The sequence below is a fragment of the Poecilia reticulata genome, chromosome 17 (genome assembly GCF_904066995.2).
Source record: "Poecilia reticulata chromosome 17, P_reticulata-male-v2, whole genome shotgun sequence".
Lineage (NCBI taxonomy): Eukaryota > Metazoa > Chordata > Actinopteri > Cyprinodontiformes > Poeciliidae > Poecilia > Poecilia reticulata.
In genome coordinates, this window is record NC_088846.1 from 13,083,942 (window position 1) to 13,110,030 (window position 26,089).

Below are 26,089 nucleotides of genomic sequence, written 5' to 3' on the forward strand. Positions count from 1 at the left end.
TTTAAAATGTATATTTTTATTTCTTTAGGAGCTAAGAAAAGGTAAACCAAATAAACTTTAACATAATTCCGAACAATGCAGTAAAGATTTTGGAAAGCAGAGAAATTTACTCATGATGGTGAGGAATTCTGGATGTTCTTGTGCAGTCCCAAGTCTTGGTAGCTGGGAGGTGTAAGAAAAAACATCTACCCAGCTTCATGGATTCTGAATTATTGGAGGCAGGAGCTCTGGCTCCAGTGCAGAAAATTCAGCTCCGTCAAGAGTTTGCAGTGACGACATATTCAAAATCGTACAATGTTGACAATAATATAAAATAAGTAGATGGTAATTACAGATGAGTTAAGCAATGACACCGCGCTTCTTCTGCTAAGGTGCAAAACGGGCGTAAGGATAGGCATGCTGTCAAACAGGAAAAAAACAACAACAAAAAAACAAAAGAAAGCTAGAATAAACTCAGTAGAAACCACTTCCATACTGAGCGATTTTTAACATCAGTCAAAAGCAAAATAACTTACTGTAAATACAACGTAAATTCAAACCTTTAACTACACAGAGAGGATGTAATGAAAATTTTACAACTTGGTGATTTTACCTAAAATAAATGCATTTTGTTTAATGTGAACTCCTGGGTTACAACTAGAACCATTCAAGTGTCAAAAATTAGGGTTCATCTGACTGCCACAATGGCTGATGACCCTAAATCTCAATACTTTTCTCTTTAACAGCAGATCTTAAGCTCTTCTCACACCATTTCTCTGCTCAGTCTGAAGGACAGAGCTCATGGAAAGCCCTTCAAGTATTGTTTCGTTTTATTTATTTTTTTTCTTTGACCCACTCAAATAAAAATGGTTTGTCCATAATTACCAAAACAACAGCGTGAACGTCAAAAATAAAAACGACAAGAATAATGAAAACTAAAACATAAAATCTTACAAAGAGATTTCAGGAACGTTTCTTCACTTTGAGAGATTGTAACTGCTTAACAGTCCTGTGGGGGCGCTGCGGACCAGGTTATCGGGAGCAGAGGAGCTTGGACACAATTTCTGAACAGCAGGGCGCCGTTTATGCAGTTATTTCCACGTGTTTGCAGTCTGCGAGATGGAAGAGCGAGAGGGGATCATGTCCAGCAGGTACTCCCTCTGACGGGCGTCCACGGTGGCCGAGGTCTTGTGACCGGTCAGGCTCGGGTTCACGTAGGCCATGGTCACTCCTGCGAACAAGCAGCGGTCAGTCTGCGGAGCTGGTTGAGGAGAAATCGGTGGAGTAGTACGACTACTTGAATACAAAGCCACCCAAAGTCCCCACAATGCGCAGGCAAACACAGGTGCAGTCAGAAGTTTACATACACTCGTTTTTTGTTGTTTTTTTTCAGGTAATTAATTTGAAAAAGATCTGGGTCCAAGAGTTTTTCTTTAAGACGTACAGGATCAAATCTAATAAATATTTACACATGTGTAAATGATATGATGTTACCAAATGCTCATTTGCAAATGGCACCTCGTTCAGATGCTTTCTAGCTTGTGGCATGATATTTATGCCTGGATGCTTGACCACTCTTCCTGCCAGAAACAGAGTTTACTTATGTTGGTGACTCTTTGGGAACTGACCTGATGTTTATTTAAATGTCCCAACGTTTTAAGTAGAGTTGAAGTAAATTCATCCAACATCTTTTCCACATTGCAGACTAATCGTTTGTCTTCATTTGATCATAAAAGCCCTCCAAAGAAGGAATATTTCTGTCCTGATTGAGGATGTCAGTGGTGGAAGCAATGCCCTCTTAGTCCGTGTTGATCTCACTTCCCTTTGGAAATCGATGCTACGTTGACAAAAGTTTCTAGTTCGTGGCAGACTTGGGCATTAGTGGTTCCTGGGTTGCTCCTGAATAATCCAAGAAAAACCCTTTCATCTGAGGGTCACAGTTTGGATTAAACAATTGAGTCTTGCAGACAACTGGGTGACTCAACAGGACAATGATCCAATCAGAACTGGCTTTGGAGTACGTTTAGCAGGCTAGCAGTTAGCCTTCAGAAAGTCCAGAAATATGAAACAAAAATGTTTTGTAGTCAAAGGCCAGCATCGTCAAAGCAAACAAACTAGTTTAACATATTACCAAATTGGGCCTCTTTTAGCTTTGACTGTAGCATGCATTCACTGTGGTATTGTATTGATGATGTCTGAAATGTCAGAAGATTCACTTCAGCACATCCAGAGGCTACTCAATGGGGTTAAGGTCTGAATTGACGGTCGTTGACGTATGTGTGAAAATCACGTTTCATGTTCCCTGAATCACTCGTTCCCAATTTGAGCCTGATGAGTTCTGGCATTGTCCTCTTGGAATTTGAACACGCCATCAGGGAAGGAATAATTAACTGATGGAAAACCCAAATCATTCAGTATTCGGGTAGTCAGCTGACGTCCTTATGTTGCTGGAGCTGGACCAGCAACCCCAGATCACAGCACTGCCCCCACAAGCTGCTACGGTGCACCCTACGCATGACGGGAGCATCATTCTTGCCCTGATGCGCCTTTCCCTCTGGGTAAATCTGGACTCGGACCACATGACCTCCCTCCATCGCTCATGTTTATGATCCCCTGCAAACTGAAGCTTTTTTCTCCAGTTAGCCTAACTTACTAGTAGTTTTCTTATGGATGCGAAGCTGTTTGGTCCCAATTTCTTGAGTTTCCTTCCCACTGTGTGTGGAAATGCTTTTACGCTATTAAAAATATCAGTGAGTTCTAGTGCTCCTTTTTCTTCAATTTGATGTCAAACATTTAAATAATTACTGATTACTCAGGACTCCTTTCTGACCACATTTCCTTCTCAAAGACGATGGTTTCCCTCTTCCAGTTTCTGTCAACGTGTTTGATGGTTCACAACCCAAATTTTGTAGCTTCTTCCATCTCGTCAGAATTTTCTCTGCTTCATGCTGATGATTTGGCCCCTCTAAAACACACCTTAACACCTTTTCCAGGACCACAGGATGATACATGAAATAAGAAGCTACTCGCTGCATCACTTGGGGTTAAATAACTTGTCACCTTGTATAAATTAGAATGAGTTTTCTTTCTCTAACTTTTGGTGTAACCGTATTCCTCACTGAAAATAGAAAAGGCGAAATAAATAATTTAACCATGTTGTAAACTTCCGACTGCCGCCGTGTTGGGAAAAAAACTGAAAGATTTCCTACTCTAACACACCTTACAGCAGACACCCAGGAAAAACATGAGCTCACCAAAACCAGGGGACTAAAGTAGGAAAAACAGGATCAATTCCAGGAAGGGAACTCCAGAGTGGGTTTGCCTTGTCCGAAAACATTTCCTCCCGTGTTATTTTGTCTTTCTGATCTCAGCTAATGTTTTTCCACTTAATGTGTTTCTGGGCACTATTAGAATTTGGACGAAACGTGTTCAAGGATTGCTTTTGGACCAGACAGGAGTTGAAAGAGAGGAGATGTCGGGCACCAGAGCTGGGCTGGCTTTAATGCGGGTCTACCTGCGTTACTGCTGCTCTGCTTCTTCCATGCAGCTGATGAGGCACTACCTCCGCTGACATTCCTGCCGCCGCTGATCCCACTGCTGCTCACCTTTGAACTCTGGAGAGAGCGGTGGGAAACGTGGGCGTGCTTACCTGGCCGGCTGACCAAAGCCGCGGCCGCCACCGCACTCTGCAGCTGCGAGGAGGAGGAGAACGAGTGGGGGACGCCCCTCATCCCCACAGAGGAGACGCCGTGGGACAGGTGGCCCTGTGAGCTCTGAGGCGGACAGAAACGGACAGCTTGACTCGCACATACATTTAACAATGTTAAACTAAATGCTAAACAAGCGCTTCTTTTTAGATGCAAATAAAAACATTGTCTCCCCCTCTTCCCCCACACCTGCTTAATGGAGTGATGATGGAGGATGTTGGCTCCCCTGTTGGCCTGGTGGTGGTGCTGGAGGGAGGAAACTCTGGCCTGAGCCTGCTTCAGCTGCTGAGACACCAGCTGCTCTGCCTTCAGTGACGAGGCGGCAGATGAGGTGGATGACGAGGTACTGTGGGAGACCGGGGAGGACACCTGCTGGATAATGCGCTGCTCTATCTCTTGCTCCTGTTGCAGCGCTTTGACGAACGCGGCTTTCAGACGATTGGTGTGCTCAGCTTTCAACGCCTTTTTCTGATTGGACGACATGCAGTCTTCGCAGAGCACGACCCCGCCTTTAGCCTTGTCCTGCCTCCAGCGGCAGGTAAAGTCAGTATTGCACTGGGTGCAGATGAAAGGGTCTCGGATGACTTGCTTAGAGAGTGGCACACCAGTTTTTCCTGGGTAGGGAAGGAGGGGGAAATTCTTTAGGACTGATGGGAAAAACAAAATCATGGACTAGAATGGTTTGCAATAATAAAAAAAAAAAACTATCCCTCTATCTAGCTAACAGACCTCTGTGGATGGTATCAAGCAGGTTCTGCACCACTTCCTCCAGTCCCACCAGATAGATGAACTCATTGTTGGCTGCAGAGGGCAGGAAGTTAAACTCTGGTGCAGGTGGCTTGGGTGGGGGGATCTCCAGCAGGGTCTTCTCCAGTTGTTTCCGCAGGGCTAGCTTAGCCGCAGCCTGGCGGCTAGCTGGAGAGTCGTTGACACCGACCACAGAAACGCCACCGCTTCCCAAGGAGGAGGCCTTCAGACCGGATGCAGACGCCTTGGTAAACAAGCAGGGGCAGGAAGGAGCTAATCATCAGGAACGGCTTTGATTACTGTGAGCAGTGACAGTTATGAAATGGTTCTTTGTTTCACAACGCTAAAATAACAACACCCCGCAGATCAGCGGAGGCCTGTTTAAAACCTAAACCGATCAACATTTTTACCACCATCATTGACATGACACGTATTTAAAATTCTTATCTGAAAAAGGATCATTTCTAGACATCAAAAGTCCCTTTAGTGTAAACTTTCAATGCATTTTTAGTGAAAAGATTTGATTATCATATTGTCAAAATTTTTTTATGCATAATAGTGCCACTCGATCAATTTCTAGATTAGACGGCTGAAAACTGTTTTAGTTTGGGATTGAGCCGCAAAACATACTGGATCACAATTTTAATTGCAGTATTAATGATTGCAACATCACAAGTTGCATTCGATCTCTGTATGCAACGACCTTATTTGGCTGGTTGGAGGGTCTAACTCCCCTCTGTGCTCACGTCAAGTGTGTATTTTAGCAGCCAAGATGCTAAAGCTCGTGTAAAATGACTGAGCTATTACAATACTGGTAAACACCTAAACAAGTAAACTGTGGATTGGCTTATATTGAAATGACGCAAGATTCCCAGTAGAGATTAATAATACTAGAAAATCATGCAACTGCAATATTACTGAATATGTTGATGAAGATGCTGACTGCGGTTGACCCACATTCTCAGTCCTTTCTGGGTGCTTTTACATCTTGGTCACCAAAATCATTAGCAGGTAGTGAAAAACCTGCTAAAAATATTAGTATGAGCAACACAGAACTGTAAAAACTACTGACCTACCAAGAATCATTTCCAGCATTATTTTGTACTACAGAATGTACAATCACAGCTGGGATTTTCATAAATTGTGCAGCTCAAATCCCAGTTTTAAAATAGCTGAACATTTAATCTATTTGTTAAAAGACAGAAGATTTGAGTGTTTTGGTGTAAAGTAAGTAAGTAAGTAAGTAAGTAAGTAAGTAAGTGTAAAGTGTAAAACAAATCAGCTCAGTTATTGAACCTGAAATTATTACACACTACTTACAAATTTCTTAAAACAAAACCAATGTTATTTAAGACATTGTTTACATAATAGATTCCAAACAAAAATACCAAAGGTACCTTGTATGTGTTTCTTTACAACCTTGTGGAAATTATAAATCCCAAGTTTCAATGGAAATTATTCCCTTAAAAAAAAAAAAAAAATTCAGGTCATATTTGACTAGTGTTAGTATCATTTTTCAAGCTACCCAGGTGCCTAATTAAGGCACGGGAAATTCCTATTTTGTGCGTCCACACACCGAATAAAGGTTTCACACTCTCAATCATATTTTAAATAATCTGTGTGCACTGTTGGATGACTGAGTCCAGTTTAGCTGGTTTTAGGTGTTTAAGGTTTTGAACATGAGTTGCTGTCCAAACGGCTCCCTTACTCAAGCGATACGTTTAAAATTTCTGACCCGATGCTAACTTCCGCGCCTTGGATATGGTTAGCAAGGTGAAAACGGAGTCGGAGCGTTAGCTTCCTCTGGTTCACGTCCTGCAGGTTTACCTTTACTTTCTGCCCGTCAGTTCTCCGGAAAAAGTCAGTAATTGGTAGCTGAGTCATGTTTACCAATAGCGAAGCGTTAAGCGTTCAAAGCGCGATTATAATCAGACGAACAAACGTCTGTTTAAAAGATTAGCTAGCTCTCGTCCTTGCCTCTAATGGCAAGGTAACCATGCCAACGCGTTAACTGATGTAACCCCCCCCACACGTTAAATCGATTTTATCAAGCAGGTGCAACTAGGTGTTACAGTGATGATTCTGACTAGCTAACGGCAGCGGGTGCTGGTCATCTCCTCCCCTCGCCTTTTCGTACCTTGGTCGATCTGGCCTCTTCGTACCCGTTTCGTCTTATGTACGCTTCAACAAACAATGATTTAAATTTAATTTTAATAATCTCCTCCGTGTACTATTAATGTATCGCGGTGATTTAGAGCTACTTTGGTATGTTTGGTGACTGGTATTTGGGCTAAATGGAGATAGGAATCACAATCCGTGCTCCTACTGTTGAATTAGATTATGTGTTAGACTTTGGAACAATTATGATTATTTGTCGCCATACTGCACAACAACTACTCCAAGAATTAAACTTGATACAATTTTTAAATATGGGCACAACATGGAAAAGGTTAGAACTTATGGCATGTCTTGATGAGGATGGGGATACAAACTGAGGAAGGCAAACTGACCCACATATTTTAATCTAGAGAAAAGATAACCTTTATAGAGGACTAAAACTTCCATAATCAAAAATAGATAACATTTTGTTTTTTTCAGTGTCGTTAAATTGATTTATTTAATTTCATTAATTACTCGTATGTCCTAGTTTTTGTTTAATGTCTAAAACAGTTTTTATGACCATGCTCTTAAAGCATGAGAATTAAAGTGCATGTTGGAGTAGAGGAGAGGAAATGGAAATAAATATTGACCTACAAATGATGGGAAAAAAGTAGATAAATTCTAAAATTGACAGCATAGGAATATCACGTTTGAAAAAATATATGTGAAATAAAAAAGAGGAAAACAAATGCATGACCGAAAAACAAGATTTATTTTTTTTTAAATACAAGTTCCATACTGACACTAAGGTTCAGTAACTTTGAAAAAAAATTACTTTTAGGAGTCGTTTTACTACTTTTTACTTTTGTCATATTGTTATAAAGTATTTCTACTATTACTTGAGCAAAATTTCCCGGTATCTTATCCAATCCAAGTAACTTAACAGAAAAAAGAACAAGCTTGTTTTAACCATCCATCAATAGTTATCCCACCACAAGTATACATTTTAGTATATTATTGAAAAATGACTGGGAAAAGCATTTCTTCTGCCTGAATGTGTAAGGTTTTATTTTTTATCTATACGTTTTTCATTTTTGTTTATGAATTTGCATAAACAAAAATGCAAATTTTTATATGAAATCAGATCCGATCATCAGTTACTCTATAGCCTTTTTACTTTTACATGAGTATTTATTTTTTATATTTCCATTTTGACTGTACCTTTACTTGAACAAGGGAGAAAAAACAGGTTCTCAACCAACGGCCTACTTAAAGACCGTAGGCCGTTGGTTGTGCTTTATTGGCTGTCAGTCAATCTAAGGATGTAAAACAAGTACAGTGTGACTCAAAACCTGCTTTATTTTCCATTTCTAAAACCTGTGCTTCAGTTTAAAGAAATTTATCTCGACCTTTTATTTCCTATATTACAAATCGGAGACCCTGACAGATACGAACCAGCGCGTTTGCACTGTTGCCGACCCGGATCAGGCCCGACTGGACCATGCCTCTCTGTCCCTGGGCCGTGGTGGCCGAGTTCCTGGTGCCCAGCAGCAGAGGAGGGGGGCCTGATCCCGAACCTCCGGTTGCCGCCAGCTGCTGCTGCTGCTGCTGCTGGCGGAGAGCGTGGATCTGCTGTGGAGACACGGAGATGGGCTAACCAGGACAATGACAGGGGGGACACGGAGTCACGTCATGGATGAGGGAAGCGGAGGACAAAGGAGGGGACATAAAAAGCACCAAAGCAAAGAGAACATACACAAAGAGACAGAGGTGCAAAGAGAGATAAGTTCTAATTATCATAATTACTTTCCAATTGGTCACTTGTGACCCAATTGCAAGCAGTAAGACTGAATATTTAGACTGTATATGTCCAACAAACCTAACAAGGACAGACAGATTAATACGGTACCACTGAGGTTATCGTTACTCTCGTGTCTTACCTGCGCCCCTCTAACCAGAGGCGGCATTATGATCTGGGAGCCATGTTTGGACGACACTTGCTGTCCTCCTCTGACCAGAGGGGGAGGGATGACGGTCCCTAAACTTCTTCCTGTCAAAATCTGGTCAGAGATAAATAACACTGATGTTAGATGAACAATGACTGTCCTTCAAACGCCAATTACCAGCCAAAAAGCATGTTAGGAAAATAGAACATTAACCTGCTGAGAGCCTTTATTGCTTGTGATAGTTCCTCGAATTAGAGGAGGAGGAGCAGAGGAACCGGATAAACCTGAGGGCTGAAGAATTACAGAGAACAACATTACTCCACAAAAAAAAAAACGAAAGCAGACACAGAGTGCTCATCATGTATGTGGCGCTTTTTCAGAAATCCAACACGCCGTTTTTGTAACTGCTGATCAACTCAAAACGGTTTCCTCGATCAGATTTGTATTGCTTTTTGAGGAAGGAGTCATAAACATGGGCGGTGCCACACCTATGTTTAATTATTTCATAAATCAAATAAATACATGACCATGAAATATTTAGATGCTTCTCTGGTGACTCATTATGTTTGGCTCCACACTGACCTGCAGTGGATGACTAATCTTGACTCTCCCCTCCAACTCCTCTGATCTTACAGTGGCACGTTTAACCCGACCTCGGCCTCGTTCAGGTTCACTAGAAACGGACAATCTCACAGGAAGCCTTGGCTACCGTCTTTGTCATCCCCAATACAAGTGGAGACACTATGAACCCGTGCTTCAGACGTCATCGGAAGAGCAGCTAAACATCTATTCAGGTATAAGTGCGAGATGAGAGGCACGGTGGCTGTTGGCGAAACGTATCGTTTACCTTTTGCAGAGTGTCCCTCTGAATTTGGCTCTGTCGAAGTTTCTTCAGCAGCACCAACTTGGCCTCCTCTAGTCTCAGCTCCTCTTTCAGCTGCTTGATGATCCGTTCTCTTTCCGCCGGGCTGCTCTTCTGCACACAACAGTAAAATCAGAAAGTCACTCATTTTGAATGCAAGATAAAACAAAAAACGGTGTGTAAATATGTTCTACTATGATCAATTGTTCACTGAAGGAATGTTGCATTATTATTATTTGTAACAATAAAATGTTTAGTTCCTTATTTAAGAAAAGGCAGTGAATTATCTGTTTGTTTACACCTTTTAATGTATTTTTACTATTGTATGAAAAAAAAAAGACTGAAGTGGTTGATAAAAAACTTGCCATGTTTTACAATCCAATTAGTCTCCACAATAATGGCCACAATTATTGAAATAATTTTAGGAATTATTTTAATTCCTAAAATAAGATAAAATTGTAGCAAAATGCAGTTTAAAAGCGCAAATACACATTTTTCTCATTTTGTTGTTACGGTTCCACAAACTTTAGTGTATTGTATTTGACTTTATGTGATTGGCCAACACAAAGTCATGCAGAAAAATAATATTTTCTTTTTTTTTTTTTACTAAAAAATAATCTTGGATTCAGCTCCCTTTACTCTGCCACCCCCTCAATAAAATCCACGAGTTTCAATAATACCTTTGCTAATTATAGTAAATGTGCAACTTGTAAACATTGTGTGTTTTTGTCCAACCATGAGCAGGTCCGTGTCCAGCTCCTTGAAGTGGCTCAGGCCGTTCATCGGCGGACTCGGGGAGTCGTTGTCGGACAAGATGATGACGTCGTCGTCGTCTTCTGGGGACGGGGGACGCTTCTCCCTTTTTATACTGCGAGTCAAAGGAAGGACAGCAACGTTCAGCATTGTGTTTCAGCAGCGTTTGAGTACAAACTCCAAGGAAGAAGTGAAAGAGACTCGTTAAAATGTTTTTCCAAGAACGCCATGAAAAACTACAAAGAGAAGCTTTTAATCCTGCATGTATACGCCGAGAGATCCCACTTTCATTTTTATTATTTAAAAAAAAAAAAAAGTCTACGGGATTAATATAATTCAAATGGCGTCCCACTATTTTCCTTCAAGGAGGTCTGCTGTACTGCAGCAATTATACTTTATGATCACAGGTTTATCTGCTCCACTGTAATCTAACAAGTCTGATCATGTCTATGCTATTCCAACTAGAGGCAAATACACCTAAATGCCAAGGAGGGGCAACGGAGTCCCTTAAAGCTCCAGAAAACGTTTTAAAGTCACAATGAAACGGCTGTTTTAGAGAGAACCCATTTCCTTCTGAAATGGGACAAGAGCAGGGTTTAAAAAAAAAAACAGGCGTCTAAGGCATTTGGGAGTGACCCATACAGGGGCTAAATACGTCACACAAAGAATGCAAAGAAAACGAAAGGAAATGGAGATCCAGAAGAGAGTATGAATCTACCCATGGCGATCAGCCTTCGCTCTGCTAAACCACACTGTTGCACATATTTTATTCAAACCCTCCGCTCATCCTCTAATGCAAAGTAACGGGTTCCGCTGCAGGGTTTTAATCACTTTTATCTGCTCAAAAACCAAACCGGTGTAGAAATGTTTCCAGAAAATAAGCAATGATTGCAGACATTAAACATTCCTACAAGGCATAAACATTTTCTTGACTGCCTCCACTGGCTGTCCTCCTTGTGTGTGTGTGTGTGTGTGTGTGTGTATATGTGTGTGTGTGCGCGCAATAATCTCTCCTCAGGGGCTTAGCGCCATCATCATCACTTCCTGTGGATTAATCACGACTCTTCCAAAGAAGTCACATGACCTCAAAGTCAGCGTCACGTGACACATTAACTCCCCCCTGTTCCTTCCACGGTGGAAACCATGGCAACAGCCGGCTGGAACCAGTTTGTGACACACGGCTTCATTTTGTGTGAGGGGAGTTTTTAGGGTTCAGGTGAAGAGTTGACGGAAAATGGAGGTAGACTAAAAGATGCACCCCCACGCTTAGCCTCCCATCAAAACAGAGTCAGAAGCAACATAAGGGCTACTGAGGTGTCCCAATACAGCTTTATATGTTCACATAATTAACGCTTCAAAAAGTGAGGTTTAAAGAAATATAAAGTAGGCACCAAAGTAGCTGGCAGTCTTCCAGGGAACAAAATAACTTTTGAAGCTGAAACGACTGATCATTCATGTGATCGGACACACGAGTTAAACCTCGGCGGCATCAGGATCTACGGCTGGAAAAAACCAGCGTTGAACGCATCGAAGCTTTGCCTCGGTAAATGTGTAATGAAATTCACACCACATGTTGGGAACAAGCCATGTGACTTGCGCAAAAGAAATCGACACGAATTAGTCCATAACCTATGAGTAAAGAAGCAACGCATAGGGCAGAAGTATTAAAAGCTGCAACAACAAAAAGAAAGACACAGAAAGCCAAGAGAATAGTTTGAATCTGTCAGTACTTAGAAAGGAATCCTGCTTCTCATCCATACTGGTTAATATTCATTGGTTTTGTGCAAACTAATTGTCTATAAAAAGGTTTCTCATTACTAAGGTATCCCACATGCACCAAGTAATGATGGGTAAAGCAAACTGTTCTTATAAAACCTTCCTAACCCTGAAGTTGCAAAACGTAGTGATGCAACCGTTTTAAAAGGCATATTTCTGAACTTTTGGAAATTCCAGTGAGCACCATTAAGGCAAAAATTCAGAAGTGGAAAGAACGCTATTTCATCTTAAACGTGCCACAATCACATGCTTCTCCCAAGATTGCCAAACAATTATCGCAAGAGGCTCCAAGAGCCAATGACCTTCTGGGGTGACCTTCAGAAAGACCTGGAATTAGCAGTTTTTCCCTGATAACATCAAGGTGCAATGCCCACTATGAACGCTCACTGCACAAATTTCACTCCTGAAGAAAAGGCTAATTTAAAAGTCTGCAATAGAACAATTGGACAAAGGCATGAAATACTGAGAAATTATCATCCAATCACACGACACTTCCTTTGTAATTTGGCAAAATTAAAATTCTCACTTTGCTCCTATTAAACCAACATAGAGAAAGGATTGACACATTTTAGTTCAAACCTCTTTTACCTGTGAGTTGGTTCAATCCAACTCACCCTGTGCTCTACAGTCTAAAGATGAAGTAAAAAGCCTGTTCATCTTGATGCGATCTGTCCAGTGATGCAGCCCTGAGCAGGAATGGTAAAGGAATCTGGATCTCAGTTAGCTTTATGAGGGTTATAACAGTGCTGACAACCTGGCACAGCTTGCACTGTTCAGGTGGAGGCTGCTCAGACCTACCAGTCTTCAGCATCGCCATGTGAACACACACACAGCCGACTTGCATTCTCCGAGTCCAAGCACCCCGGCATTTGTAGAAACAGAATCCGATTGACTATTTTCTGACCAAACCTAACTGTGATCTCTTTAAATAGTTTAAAGCATGCCAGAGATCAAACTCAGCATCTCCCACACATTAGTAGAGTTCAGTTACGCTGAAGCATCTTTTGTGTCAAACTGGATATCCAAAGAGCACATATCCACACATCAAAAAAAAGAATAACTTCTTTTTTGTGATTTTCTTTTCAACCCACAAACCACCAGATCAACAGTAAAGTTAGAAGGCCACTGGGGGACCATCATGGTGTTCTCATCATGCTATTCATGTAGCTGAAGGAGGGATATTTTTTATAGGAATCTGGCGAAAAAACATGGATTTTTCAAAAAAATGTCCTAAACATACAACCAAAGGAACTCATTTGGTTTTCGAAAAAAATTTAATTATATGAAGATGAAAAAAATGCCCCAGTCACTCACCTAACGTGAGTCCAATTGAAAATCTATGGAAAGAGCTAAAGATCAGAGTATATGGATGTTTGTTTGGAAGGATGGGTCGAAAACACACAATTCATGTGACTAGTTCCTCCATTTAGGAGACATCTTGAAGTTGGCACTACCAGAACAATAATTAGGAAAAAAATCATTTAAGAAGGAAAACAATCTGTTTATGTGTTAAAAGGCTTATTCTCTCTACCACTGCCCTTTATTATACATAACTTTTGAATTGATCCGTTTTCATTATTTTTCTGTGAGGTTTACTTGTTTTGCTACAGACATCTGGTGTGAATAGCAGCCATAGAAATAGATTCACCAAGAAAAAATAGAAAACTACCATATTTGGAAGTGCATGGACTGCATAGGTATTAAACGAAACACTGCAAAACTATCAAAGTTTTCCTTCAGGTTTGAAATGCCTTCTACTGTTTGGTTAGAACAAAATAACCTAAAATGGTCGATAAATAAAAACTTTGAGAGCGTCATTGCTTTGTTTTGTGTCTCACCCTGTGGCGGTGCTCATGTCCACAGGCTGCTCTGTCTGCACTTCCACTTTAATGGTTGCCTTCACCTCGCCTGCAGCAAGTATCCCACCTGCGGCCTTCGGCTCGGTCTGCCGGAGCCGGCTTTTTTGGTCCGCAGTCGGCTCCGTCCTCGCTCTGTCATTGCAGTGAATTCGATTGTCTGAGCCGGACTCAGCCGTCTGGTGTCTCTGTGTCCGATCCCGATCGTCCTTCACCGACTGGGAAGTCGGGGGTAACACTAACGGCAACGGCAAGCGGCTCTGCTCCGGCTCCGTTTCGGGATCTGATCCGAGTCTAGTCCGGCTCGCAGCGTCCTGTCCCAGTAAAAGGTCAGGCTTGGGTTTAGTTTGTGCCTCGGACGCAGGCTCAGAAGGGTCCAGTTTGGGTTTTTTGCTTTCATTGTCAACATTGGAGAGGTCCACAGACTGTGGGGCAGCCTCCCTCTCCAGCGCCCTCTTCTGGCTGCGAGTCTGGCGGACAGCCTCCTCAGACATCCCCTGCGGAAAAGAAAAAACATTAACTTAGCTGCTCCACTTTCACACAAACCAAGGTTATATAATAACTTGGAGTTATATAATAATTAAAACTTAGAATATTCATTTGAGCTCAACTTAAAAGTAATGGCAAACATTTAAATCACATCAGGTCTATAGAAAAGGTTGATTTTACGCAATTAATCTGTGAAAAATCCAGTTTAATCACTTAACATCAGTTTGACAGTTCCAATAAGAGAGTGTGTAATAACTCAGAGTAAAGATGGAATATTAATGTGTGGATATTTTTACACTTCAATTCAATACTTTCTGAATTTTTTTTCTTTTCACGTCCGTCTATTTCTCTTAAACCACGTCAGCTTTACATATAGCTATTTTAAAGGTATTTTCTAGCCCGGAAGACACAAGTTGGAGCCTTCAACTTTTGTTTGTTATGGACATGCTGGATTGGAAATATTGGCAAGCTTTTGGAAAGAGCTGACATTTGGGTCTACAAAAATACACATGGCGCCAACAGAGCTGATCACTAAGATGCTAATATAACTTAACATAATCTCATTTTGACACACATTCATGGTGTGGATAATATTTTTAAGGTAATTATTATAATGGGATGATGGCAAGAAAAGAATATCTTGAATGCGAGTCAAGTGTGAATTTTTAGAACCCTCATGATTTAACCTTAAGACCTACATAAAATGTGAAACATAAAGCAACCAAATAAAACAAAATAAATAATAACTATATACTAATCTAGATATAGAAGGAGGCCTAAGAAAATTAAGTCAAGAGCAGAATTTCTTAAGGGTGAGCCAAAAGTACGACAGCCAGTCAACAAAAATCACTTTAAGATATTAAAATTCAAGTAATTAATGAACAAAAACAAATTTAGGATGGAACTAAATGCAATTTATGGTCAAAAATCTAAAATGTGAGCAACTTTGATTAATGTCTTCTGGCCATTAGAAGAACATTAAAAAAATCTGCAAATCAGACCTAAAAGAAAACCCATTATCAGCACAATCCATGTTTTTGTACTAAATACATTAATATAATCATTTCAGATCACAATAGCGAAATCTAATCTGTCACCTCCTCCTCTTTAACTGTCATTGTGAAACCACAGACCTCCATTACTGAGGGATTACCTCCCACAATATGATTCCCTCTTTCTCCCGACTCTGTTTTGAATGCACACCTACCATTAAGCAACTGCTGGAGACAAATCTGACCTTGAATCTGCAGCAGGGCACAGAGCCACGCTGACATGGCCCCAAGACAAAGCAAGTTGGATTAGCAGCCCGGTCACATGACCGAGATGTTGACTCCAGAGTAATTCCGAAACATCTAATTATCCAAATTTCAGTCTGAACCAAAAACCAAAGTAAGAAAATCTGATGCAAACATGGTACTATTTAGCAAGTGTTCAACGCTACGTGCAAAATAAAAAAAGAAGAAGAAGAAGAAAGAAACAAGACATCTGAGGATAATTAAAGTGCTGCAAGTTTGTTTTTTTTTCCCTTCTCCTAAAATGACTTGGAACAAACACGCTGGGAGTGAGACATCAGACAGCTAACATGACAACATTACCATCACATCGACTAAACTAAATGATGGACTATTTAAGCACAATTTCAGTAAAAAATAAAAAATACTCCTAATTTAAGCATTTTTTTGTAGCTTGTGCATCTCAGACCTTTTTCTCTGGGACAAATGATCACCAGATCCATTACACAGAGCTGTCCCCCGTACTGCAGATTCTACCCCATCAGATGCTAAAACGCCACCCGGAGTTGAACCAAAGACAAAAGACAGCTCTCTCTCTGTCACACAGACGAGCATTACAGAGTGCCCTCGCAGAAGTGCTCCAGTACATGGCACGCAGTGTCACACATTAACCCCGACACAGACTGCTCTGAATCCCTCCTGTCATGTCGGAAATAAGAGAGAAGCAGGCAGACGGCGGACCACATCAGTCAATACATGATGTCTGCTACTCTGGTCGTAACGATGCCCTCCATCACCATGTTCCCAGCTCAAATCTGGAATCCCCCCCCCAGTAGGCTCAAGACCACTTACACTTTTTTTTTTCCATGCAAAAACCATACTAAATTTTAGTCCCACTTATGTTGTATCACAAAACAGAGCATAGTTGTGAAAATGAAAATTTTGAAACAAGAAAGAAAAAAAAAAAAATCTGAAAAGTGTGGAGTCCATCTTTTTCCATTTCCCCCAACCAAGTCAGTACTCAAACACTTTTTGCAGAAGTTAAACATTTAAAACTTTTTGTCTTTTGACCAAAGCACATTTTTGTCCCCTACATGGCTTTAAAATAGTAATAATAAACTTTATCTAAAAAAGGGACACTGTACAGCTTCAACATAAATGTCACCATGTGAAGCGATGCAAGAGATTATAGGATAAGCTAATTCACATCTGCAGTCTCTTTACACAGGACTTCTAACGTCCATCTTTCCAAAATGCCTTTATTGGTGCCACTCTCCCAATAAAGGCAGATTTATGGAGTGCCCTGCTCCCACGCACTTGGGCATACTTCACTCCGCGTAGGTTTGCGCCTGCTCAAGGCGGACTCAAAGCAAATATCCGCCGAACCTATCAGTGCTTTGTGGGAAACAACTGTTTTGTATGTCACACTGAGCAGATCAGGTTAAAAGTCGTTGTAACCAGTCACAAGGACCTGTATCGGACAGACTGGCGGCCCAGTGTAGCTGATCCGATGGTGAAGAAACAGGCTTGGCACTCAACTAGCCCAAACTTGCTAGTATTGGCTTCGGATTGTGGGAAATGAAGGAATTTGTCATGAGAACTGTGGGTAATTGGTAGAACTGACTATGAAATCTCAATCGTCCACAGACAGTGCGCGCCTTGTCGATGTCGTCGCTATCGCGTACCGTGTGCAACAAGCGCTTTACATTTTTCAACTTTGTGTTGCGTCGCTAACCCGTGTGCGTACGTCTACATCAACATTTCACATGTACAAATTCCACCGGTCGCTTAGCTGAAGGAAGGCAACAGACAATGAATGGAGAAGGAGCGACTTTGCTCCTTGTACTCCGAGGAAACAAGGGGAGGAATAACTCAATCCACTCTTTGTCATCCAGTGTCTTTGGTAGAAAGAGAGAGACGAAAACAAGCAAGCATGCAACTGGAAATTATCGCCCTCATTTTAATGTATCACGCGATTAATAGATTTATTGCTCATCATGACACGCCTAAGCAGCATAATTCAGAAGAAGCATGTCTTAAAAGATAGTTTTCCATTGGTAAACTGGCAAGTCATTATAACAACCATTTCACTTGGATATTAAGGTTTGGATCACTTTGATACACACGCAAGTGGCCAGATGAAGGAAAAAAAAAACCTTATAAAGTATCACGTCAATGGTGCATCCGGATGAATGTAGTCAGAAACAGGGTTTGAACCTCTGACTCATTCCTTTCTTCTTCCCTCGTATTTTCCTTGTATAGTTTGTTGACACTTCATGAATGCATTCCAACAAGTTGTTTAAAAGTGCCAACACATATTTTCCTACAATGTACCTACAAATTTTAGCCAAACCTTGCAGCATAACCAGAAAATCAAAACATAAACTGAATCCACTGATACTGGGTGAACGGACAATAAATCTGTCATCAGTGGTAATACAGGTATTCAAGAAAAATGTAAACAAATTGAGCAAGAGTTTTTTATAGTCAGCCTACACTTGAGCACTTGTAATAATAATCAGAGTTTGAATTGAATTTAAATATCATGAAACTTTAAAATGTACCCTCCTGGACCTGATGCCACTGCCACCCGATCAAACAAATACACGAGTTTGACTTTCTGAAAAACAACATTTTATCATGATATTCCGATTTTTAAAAATCAACCTGAACCAAATAATAAATACTCAGGTCTAATGCAGAACCACTATGCGATTTTGCATTTGCAGATACCTTGGATCGACTTTAGCCATTAACAGATGTGTAAAAGGTAAACACGTGTTGTCCAGCATCACATGATGCAATAAGAAAGGGTCCGCTCAAAGGTCACTAGATGTCGAACAGGAACAGCAGGTGAGACTCAAACACATTGCAGCAGTCACTGATGATGATCCCAAGATGCAAAAAGCTGCACAGCTATGATTCAAATCATATAAAAAGGATCCAGCCCTTCATATCTGTCGAGGCATGCCTGGAGTCATTCTACAAGAAACTATTGTTTCTTTTGAGAGTGGGGTAACAAATGAGTACAACCAACCCCGGCAACCTGGCTGCCCAGACCTTCTGACCCCTCCCCTTTCTCCGCTCCAAGTTGTTACAGTGGTGAGCATCCAGTCCAGTTGGCGTATTCAAAGCATACCTATACAATACATACACACTGTGCCACAGCCCAGTGTGCAAGGCAACCATCCGATAACCTAGAGCTGATGAAGTTTTTTTTAAATACTCTGACATCACTGAGACACACATGACATGACCCTTCCCAGGATTCAGTGGGACACACAAAGCACTTTTCCTGGGAACCGGTTTAAACCGGTTGTCTAGTGTGTGTATGTGTGTGTGTGTGTATATATGAGTGTGTATGACGGAGAGAGGCTGAGGCTTTTGTTAACCCTTCAGGTGCTGGAGTGAGAGTGGAGCTTCTACACAGAGTCTTTATAAAGTGTGTGTGTGCGCGTGTGCTGATTTGCTGCTTTGATTCTGATAGATTCAGAGGTTTGGGGTAGATGGGGGGGTCTGTGGCAGGGGGATGACGTTGCCAGAAGAAGTTTGGACACAGGACATGCCAGTACAACCGCCTCAACCTTACACGGACACCAGACCTATCTTTGTAATGGGGGACGTGAATGGCTGACAGGTCTCACATTTCATCTCCGTGGCAGTTTACATATAATTCCTTGAACCTCACGCGCACACACACGCAGACCCCAACCAAGAAACTGACCTCACAGGCGCCCTAAAAAGAAAAAAAAAAGTCCCTAGAAGCCACTCCCAACAAAACATAACTTCACCATGTAGCCAGAGTTCAGATCAAACAGCCTTTGTCAACAAATGTACCAAGAACCCCAACAAAATAGTCCATTTCACGATTATGCAGTCTTTGAAATCAGGAAGTGCAATTCTTAAAGTGTCGCAGCACAGTTATCTGTCCAGTCTATCATACATTACCCTGATAATTATTCAAACAAGATGAAAATACTCAAACAGCTTTCAGGAACAATGAAATGCTAACGAGGACGCATATTATTCAGATTATTAACATGCATTTGAGGCAAATTTCTCGATAGGGGATAAAGAAACACCTTGTGAACTCTGTTTCTCTTCCAAGCAGAACATACAGCTTTTACATTGCATAGATAAGATGCATGCAACACCTGGATTAAAAATTGCTTTAAGGTTTTACCATGTGTACAAAAATAACGTTTCTCTGTAAAAAGATATTTTAGCGCAGAATACTCAGATGTGTGCTGCTAACCTGTTTAGAATGAGAAAAACACAAAATATTGTGATTCGAAATATTGAATCACAAATAAAATGGAAATAATCAATATCCGCAATAACGCAATCGGAAAGGGCTAAAAATGCACCAAAGACTTATCATGGACTGTAATTGTACAATTTTCAGTTTGGTCCGTCTAGGATCGAAACTTCAAAAGCTGATCCTGATAGAAATACTTTTTATTCAAGTTTGGCAAAACTTGAATTGGTGAGGTGTTTAAAGGTCAAAGGATGTTTATAATATGTAGCCAGCTATTTGAAAGGTAACCATTTTACACAACATATAGAGTTCATTCAGTATGATAAAGATAATCACGTGCTAACAGACATCCAATAAGAATGTTGCTGTCTATATATTTTCAGCTCCATAAAGTTAAAAGTCTCCAAACCTAAAAGAAATACTTTGACTAGGTAAATCCTCTTCACCACTTTGCTAAACTCCTTCTTGGGAGGATAAAGAGACACATGAATGGTAGCTTCAAACAAACATGTGGACAACATCTGCATAGCTGCTGTTGCAGTTACTGCAAATCGTAGTCATCACAGCCATCGTCAAGAATAGAAGCACACTGCCATTCTCCAGATCTTCCCCATGTCTGACTTGCCGACTTTTGTTTTTTTAACACCCCATTTTTTTTTTTAATAAAAGCAAACTGAAAAATCTGCGCTTTAAGTGTTGCGACCTGTTGAGTAAACTAACCCATCCAGCACAAAGCAGGGCTTGTTTAGATGAAAGTTGGGCTGCAGTTTCTCTTACTGCAACTGGACAGAGGTAATTTTAATGTGCAGCGACAATTAACATGCGAGTAATTAATATGGACGCTAAGTAGAGATAATGCTCTGAGCTGATCTGTTCCGGTTTTCAGGACAGAATTATGCAAAAAACATTTCAACAAATTGTGAGATTAATGACAGAAATATTTATAGCTTGGATCAGGCAGTGATATTACCGACTGTGTCACTCTGTGTGATGTAAACTGCAGCGTGGGCGGTGTGTAAATTATACAACGTGGTCAGGTAGCATCCGAAAATTACCAGGCATTCACCAAACAGGTCAAGTAACAGCCACTTAGCAACTCTGGTCAGTCTATGTAATTAACCAACAAGCATGGCCCAGTGCCAGGTATCAAAGTACACCAAACTTTCTTTTTATTTCTAAGGTTTGCTTCAGTCTTCCAATAGCACCACTGCTGATGTTTTGAAGTCCTAGTGTTTGGAGTACGGGCGCACCGACTGCTGTTTTGTGGTGGATCACCAATTTTTTAAAAGCCTGCCCATGCTGATTTTTTTATTTTATTTTTTTTTTAAATATAGCAACATTTCACTACGTTGGCAACAGCAGGTTGACTATTGTTAACAGTGCACATGCCGACGTGACCTGCTGGATAATCTGTCGGTCAGCCCTAGCTCAAAATAGGACACCAAGTGATTTTCAGACCTTTGAAGAGGCCATTAGGATCGGTGGATAAGATTGGCTTCCCATGTAAATGTCAGCCAACCTCCAATCTCCCAAAATTAAGAAAATTAGGATCGATTTATCGGTGCACTCCTAGTTTGGAGCATAGAGCAACACGGTGTTGCCCCTCCCCAACTTGTTGCTTCACACCGACAGTCTTGGGAATGTGTGTGGGTGCAAAAACTAAATATAGTTAATGCAAGCAAAAAGATAGCTTATTAAATATAAGGATATTCATTGTAGTTAAAGAGTAGCTCAGCCAAACTCATTAAACAAGTTTTAATTGAAGATTACCACTAAATTTGTGGCTTTTTATTCAATATTTTTGCTGTGAAGCAAAAATATTCGCATGTAACAAATATTAAAACTGTAATCAATAAGTCATGTTATTTTACCAGCAGCTGTATTGATTATCCCTTCCTAAATAAATAAAAACAGTTACACTAAAGTAATCAAGATATTTCTCCTAATATTCTCAATACTAGCCTTTTTGAGGGACTTTATAAAATACATTTTTCTGCAGTGTCATTGCCAACTAATGCTCATGATTAAAAATGATATTTTTAGTTCCTTTTAATGCAACGGCAGTGAAGGAAACTGCATGGTGGTTGTTTTGCTCTACAGTCACTTCATTGAAAAGGCTGAGTGCAGAGACACACAAAAGAGACAAAAAGATCGCAGTTCTGCTGCAGCCCTCGCTTCTATGTGTATTCATTGCTCAAGGTACAGTAGCATCATAAACACAGGGCTTACTCTGTGGAAAACATCAGCTCCGCCACGTCCCTCCTCATTACACCAGTGATGCGGAACATTATCATATTTAGATACGTTTTAGAAATCATACTGCAACCTACGCCGCGGGTCGAGGCGTAACGCGTTATTCGTCCCCACTTTTGAGTGATGGTGGATTTGACCTAACATCTCTCTAATATCTGCTGTGTAATGAAGTTGCAGTTTTCACCAGCAGATTTCAACATTCCAACATGCACAACCTTTCACCTGGCTGCTATTGTGGCACATTTCCTCCCATTTCTTGCTTGGAGGTGAGTGTTTATACTGTCTCTCTCAGATCCTCAGTCGAACCCACAGTATGTGCTCAGCATGTTATTTACAGTCAGACAGACCTCTAGCCTGTGAAACCCAAAGACTGGATCACACAAAGATTTCAAAAAGAGAGCAAGTATGCAGCCACACCACCTCGTCAAACTGCAGCGCCTGCAAAAAAAAAAAAAATTCCTTTCCGAGAACCTTTTTGACCCGGCTCTGTCTATACAATGAATTATATCAAACATACTTTCCATAGCTGACCGCAGAGCCAACCTGTGACCCCGAGCAGTGCTGTGCAGCAACTTAAAATATGGCCAGCAGATGACCCTTTATGAAAGCATGGATGATTACACAACAGCGCTGGACCTGAATCATGTGTGATCGCTGGAATGGTGCTTTCTGGGAAGGTCAGAACTTATGAGCAGTTTCTGACTCCCATTTTTAATGTTCATACGACGACAAAACCAGCACTCCTGGGTGGACAATACTTCCACGGCGCCAAATTTCCACTTAGTATTGTAGTCCAATACAACAGAACCAGGGTCAAAGCAAGGCCTTTTCCAACAGCTGGCATATTGTTAACATGTAAACAAAACTTTACACGGCCTTTGTTCAGATAAACAACTGATGGTTTATTCTGGATCCTGACGGGAAAAAAAGGCTGATTGTGTTTTGGAGCAATCTGGTTGTAGTACTAAGTATCCAATAATGACCGATAAAAAAGGCTAAACACTGTCTGACTGATTACTCAGCAGAACTGATAGCTAGGTTTTATAATCCTTCCCACAAGAGTTAGAAACAGGATGGAAAGTTTTGAGCTGTTGCTTTAAAAAATAAAAATAAAAAATTGAACCAAAACTATTGATTTGTAAAATTTCAAGCTACGTCATTCCTGATTTAAACTGAATAGTGGTACGCCTGCAATTCTACCAAATAATGGTTGTCCACAACACCATTGGTAACTTTGGAGGAGCTGCAGAGATGTACAGCTCAGGTGAAAGAATCGGCTAACATAAAAACTAATGGAAGAAAAGCCATAGTTAAAGAAAGCAATAAGATGCCCAATTTACAACGCACCATGTAGTACTTGGTCGCAGATGTAGCTGTCTGAGCTACGTGCAGAATGTTACATGTGGATAAAATCAACACTTCATATCACAAAAAATACACAACATCCACATAGAAACATGGCGGTGGTAACACCATGCTCTCAGTGGGATTTTTTTGCAGCAGGAATAGACATGGAAAGATGATGGGAGGATGGATGGCAATAAACACAAGGCAGGCCTACAACTACTTTTGAATCTGTGGCAAGACTTAGAAATGGCTATTTAGAGATGTTCTCTATTAAATCTGGTTGAGCTTGAAGTACTTTGCGAGGATGAATGGGGAAAATGGTTTCAGTTTGCAGATGTGCAAAGATGGTGGCAATACACCCAAAAGACCCACAGCTGTAACAAAAGAGAACGGTGAGTCCACAGTGTTAACTCACTACATCAACACACTTTCCAGATTCTCCCTAAACCACATTTAAGCACTCCTTTGTGTTTGTCTGTTACGTTAAATCCAAATAAAATACAATAAAATGGCCAAATACTACCACAAACAGCTGTAACATGATATAACTTTGTAAATTAAGGATAGCATTTATGTTTTTACCATGAATGCAAATAAAAAAAGTTGTTATAACTTAATATAAGAGCAGCAGACACCAGTCTTCATGGCGTGTTGCTGAATGCTGAACGTGGTTCCCGCCGGCTTCCGTCATATTCAATCATCCATTATTAAATGTTATAAATCCACCTTAGCGCGTCATCATGAGCTAGGGATGAACATCTTTACATAAACCGGTTCGATGGCAAAGAAAACCCTGAGATACAGCTTTGTCCTGAAGCGCTGGAAACTCGTGTGGAGAAATGTGTGTGTGTGTGTGTGTGTGTGTGGCTGTCTGGCTGAGAGGAAGAAGCGGAGTGGGAGTGTGTGCGTCGTGTGTCACCGAGCGAGTGTGAGTGTGTGTGTGTGTGTTCAGCTTTAAGAGGAGGAAGACTACAGTTGTCACAGAGAGAAGTAGGAAGATTAGCTATCAGATAGCAGAACCAACGGTGGTGCCACGGGGCTTAAAAGCGGGCAGCCGCGTCCACCATTACCGTTTCAGCAGCCTCCACACCGTCCAACACCACAGACAGCCCTTTAAAACCTAAACCCAGCCCACAGTACATGTGCAACTAGCCGGCTTTTTATTACTGACACCGCCTCGGAGGAGGTGTTATTAGTTAGCGAGCTAACGTTAGCTAGGTCGCACAAACAAAAACATGAAGACCCTTTAGCTTCGGACAAAACACGGTCAATGCCCGAGCAGCATCAGCTGACAGACACTTCGACTCCAACTAGTAAAAGTCCTTCATCCCAGCTTCTGTTCGACACTGTGACCCGAACCACCAGAACCGAGCCCGAATCGCTGACCTGGCTGCACCCCGATGCGGGACAGCTCGAAAGGAGGCACAAACTTTCACCGTAAAGCCCTGAAAGTGGGATTGCTCGACTCTAGCTGGGACTGTTTACCTGTTTGCCTCCTCCCGAGGTAAAATCTTCCACTCGGAACTCATAAATTTCACCCACCGGGCCCACGGAGTGAGCTTGCCGCCGACGAGCCGCTGGCGGTGTAACGTTGTAATCCTCACCTCATCTAGCGACTTCTAACGCACGGAACCAACTCCGGCTGTCACATTTACACACCGGCGAGCCTGAGGAAGGGTAAAATAAAGCTAAATTTCGGCTGAGCGAGCCCCCCCCCCCACCCGTCTCTCTCTCTATCTCTCTCCTCAGCGCTCAACCTTTGGCTCTGCGGAGAAGTGTTACTTTTCAACAGCCCATCAGCTTCTTTATCGTCACAGATAGGTGGAGGAAAACCTGGCTCCTCTCGTCGAGTCCGAATAAAAGGCTCCCCTCGATCCACTCACTAAAAAAACTTAAGCTCCGCATAAGTCAACTTACTTTGAAGCTTTGTCGCCCGTTCTTCGCCGATGGTCGAAGAGGGAATGTTTAATCTGCAGTTAACCTCGATAAATCGTTGCTTTTTTGAAATCCAGGGGATATCCTCTTTTTTTCGGCCCTCCCCGCTGCCGCGTCTGTTGCCAAATAATGCGCCTCAACACACATGGAGCCGCTGCGTCCTCTTAGTGGGCATGCGCACCTCGGCGTACCAGGGCGACCGGAGAACATCGTGTAAGCTGGTGGCCACCAAGGGCCAAAGCGGGGCCAAGATGTCAGGGTCTTTGGAGTGACCCGTAGCAGGACCAGCGACTAAAAAGCACACGCTCACACTCAGACACACAGGATGTCACAGTGAGAAGAATAAGCATTTGAGTACAACTAAAGATTCCCCCCCCCAAATACTTATTTTCTCATCATAAAAATGCAACCTCAAGTCAAGATGTGGAACTTAAGCTATACTGTCAGAGCACTACATTTTAGTGGAAGAGGCCATTGGGGTGTCACCTGAAATAACCCACTAGTGCAAACTTAAAGATGCTTCAGAAAGCTTTAAAAGAAAAAGAGGTCAACTTCACAGGTTCTCTTTCATACTTTAGTGTAAGTTGTTGGAGAAAGTTCTGTTAGCCACCAAAGACAATCACCAATTAAGCCAAAACATATATCCAAGATAAGACATGCCACAAATCCATTGTAGAATGGCACGAAAGTCTGCAAATTTTAAGTTCGGTGGAGCAATTCTGTGCTGATTTGGCCTTTTGTTTTTGATCAATGTCCTGATTAAAACTCAGTGACAACCTACTATCACTTTCTTTCTTTTAACAGTCTATCTGTTTCTTATTTGAAATTTCCTCATACCAACATCTTGGT

At 41.4% G+C, this 26,089-nt stretch overlaps 1 protein-coding gene across 7 annotated transcripts; it reads right to left on the reverse strand.

The window, feature by feature from the left end:
* On the reverse strand, positions 1-25,409 carry LOC103479433 (transcriptional repressor p66-alpha). Of its 7 annotated transcripts, none has more exons than XM_008433841.3 (11): positions 25,223-25,409; positions 13,709-14,223; positions 10,077-10,209; positions 9,327-9,455; positions 8,693-8,770; positions 8,474-8,593; positions 7,989-8,186; positions 4,416-4,677; positions 3,876-4,300; positions 3,494-3,752; positions 1-1,210 (listed from the first exon to the last, which is right to left on the reverse strand). In XM_008433841.3, the coding sequence occupies exons 2-11, from the start codon at positions 14,218-14,220 to the stop codon at positions 1,071-1,073; spliced, it is 2,256 nt and encodes a 751-aa protein (XP_008432063.2). In that variant the 5' UTR covers positions 14,221-14,223; positions 25,223-25,409; the 3' UTR covers positions 1-1,070. The 7 variants fall into 7 exon arrangements, with proteins under 7 accessions (XP_008432063.2, XP_008432065.2, XP_008432064.2 ...); XM_008433843.3 differs by lacking the exon at positions 25,223-25,409 and adding an exon at positions 24,910-25,054; XM_008433842.3 differs by lacking the exon at positions 25,223-25,409 and adding an exon at positions 24,848-25,049.
* Between the last annotated feature and the right edge of the window lie 680 nt (positions 25,410-26,089).

What these genes read in the sequence shown, in the direction of transcription:
- LOC103479433 (XM_008433841.3), bottom strand. Translation starts at nt 14,220, where the DNA reads ATGTCTGAGGAGGCTGTCCGCCAGACTCGCAGCCAGAAGAGGGCGCTG. An exon ending in AGAGGGACACTCTGCAAAAG is followed by an intron (nt 8,771 to 9,326) that starts GTAAACGATACG and finishes GTAATTCTTCAG; the next exon opens with CCCTCAGGTTTATCCGGTTC. An exon ending in GCAGAGCAGCAGTAACGCAG is followed by an intron (nt 1,211 to 3,493) that starts GTAGACCCGCAT and finishes GCTTGTTCGCAG; the next exon opens with GAGTGACCATGGCCTACGTG.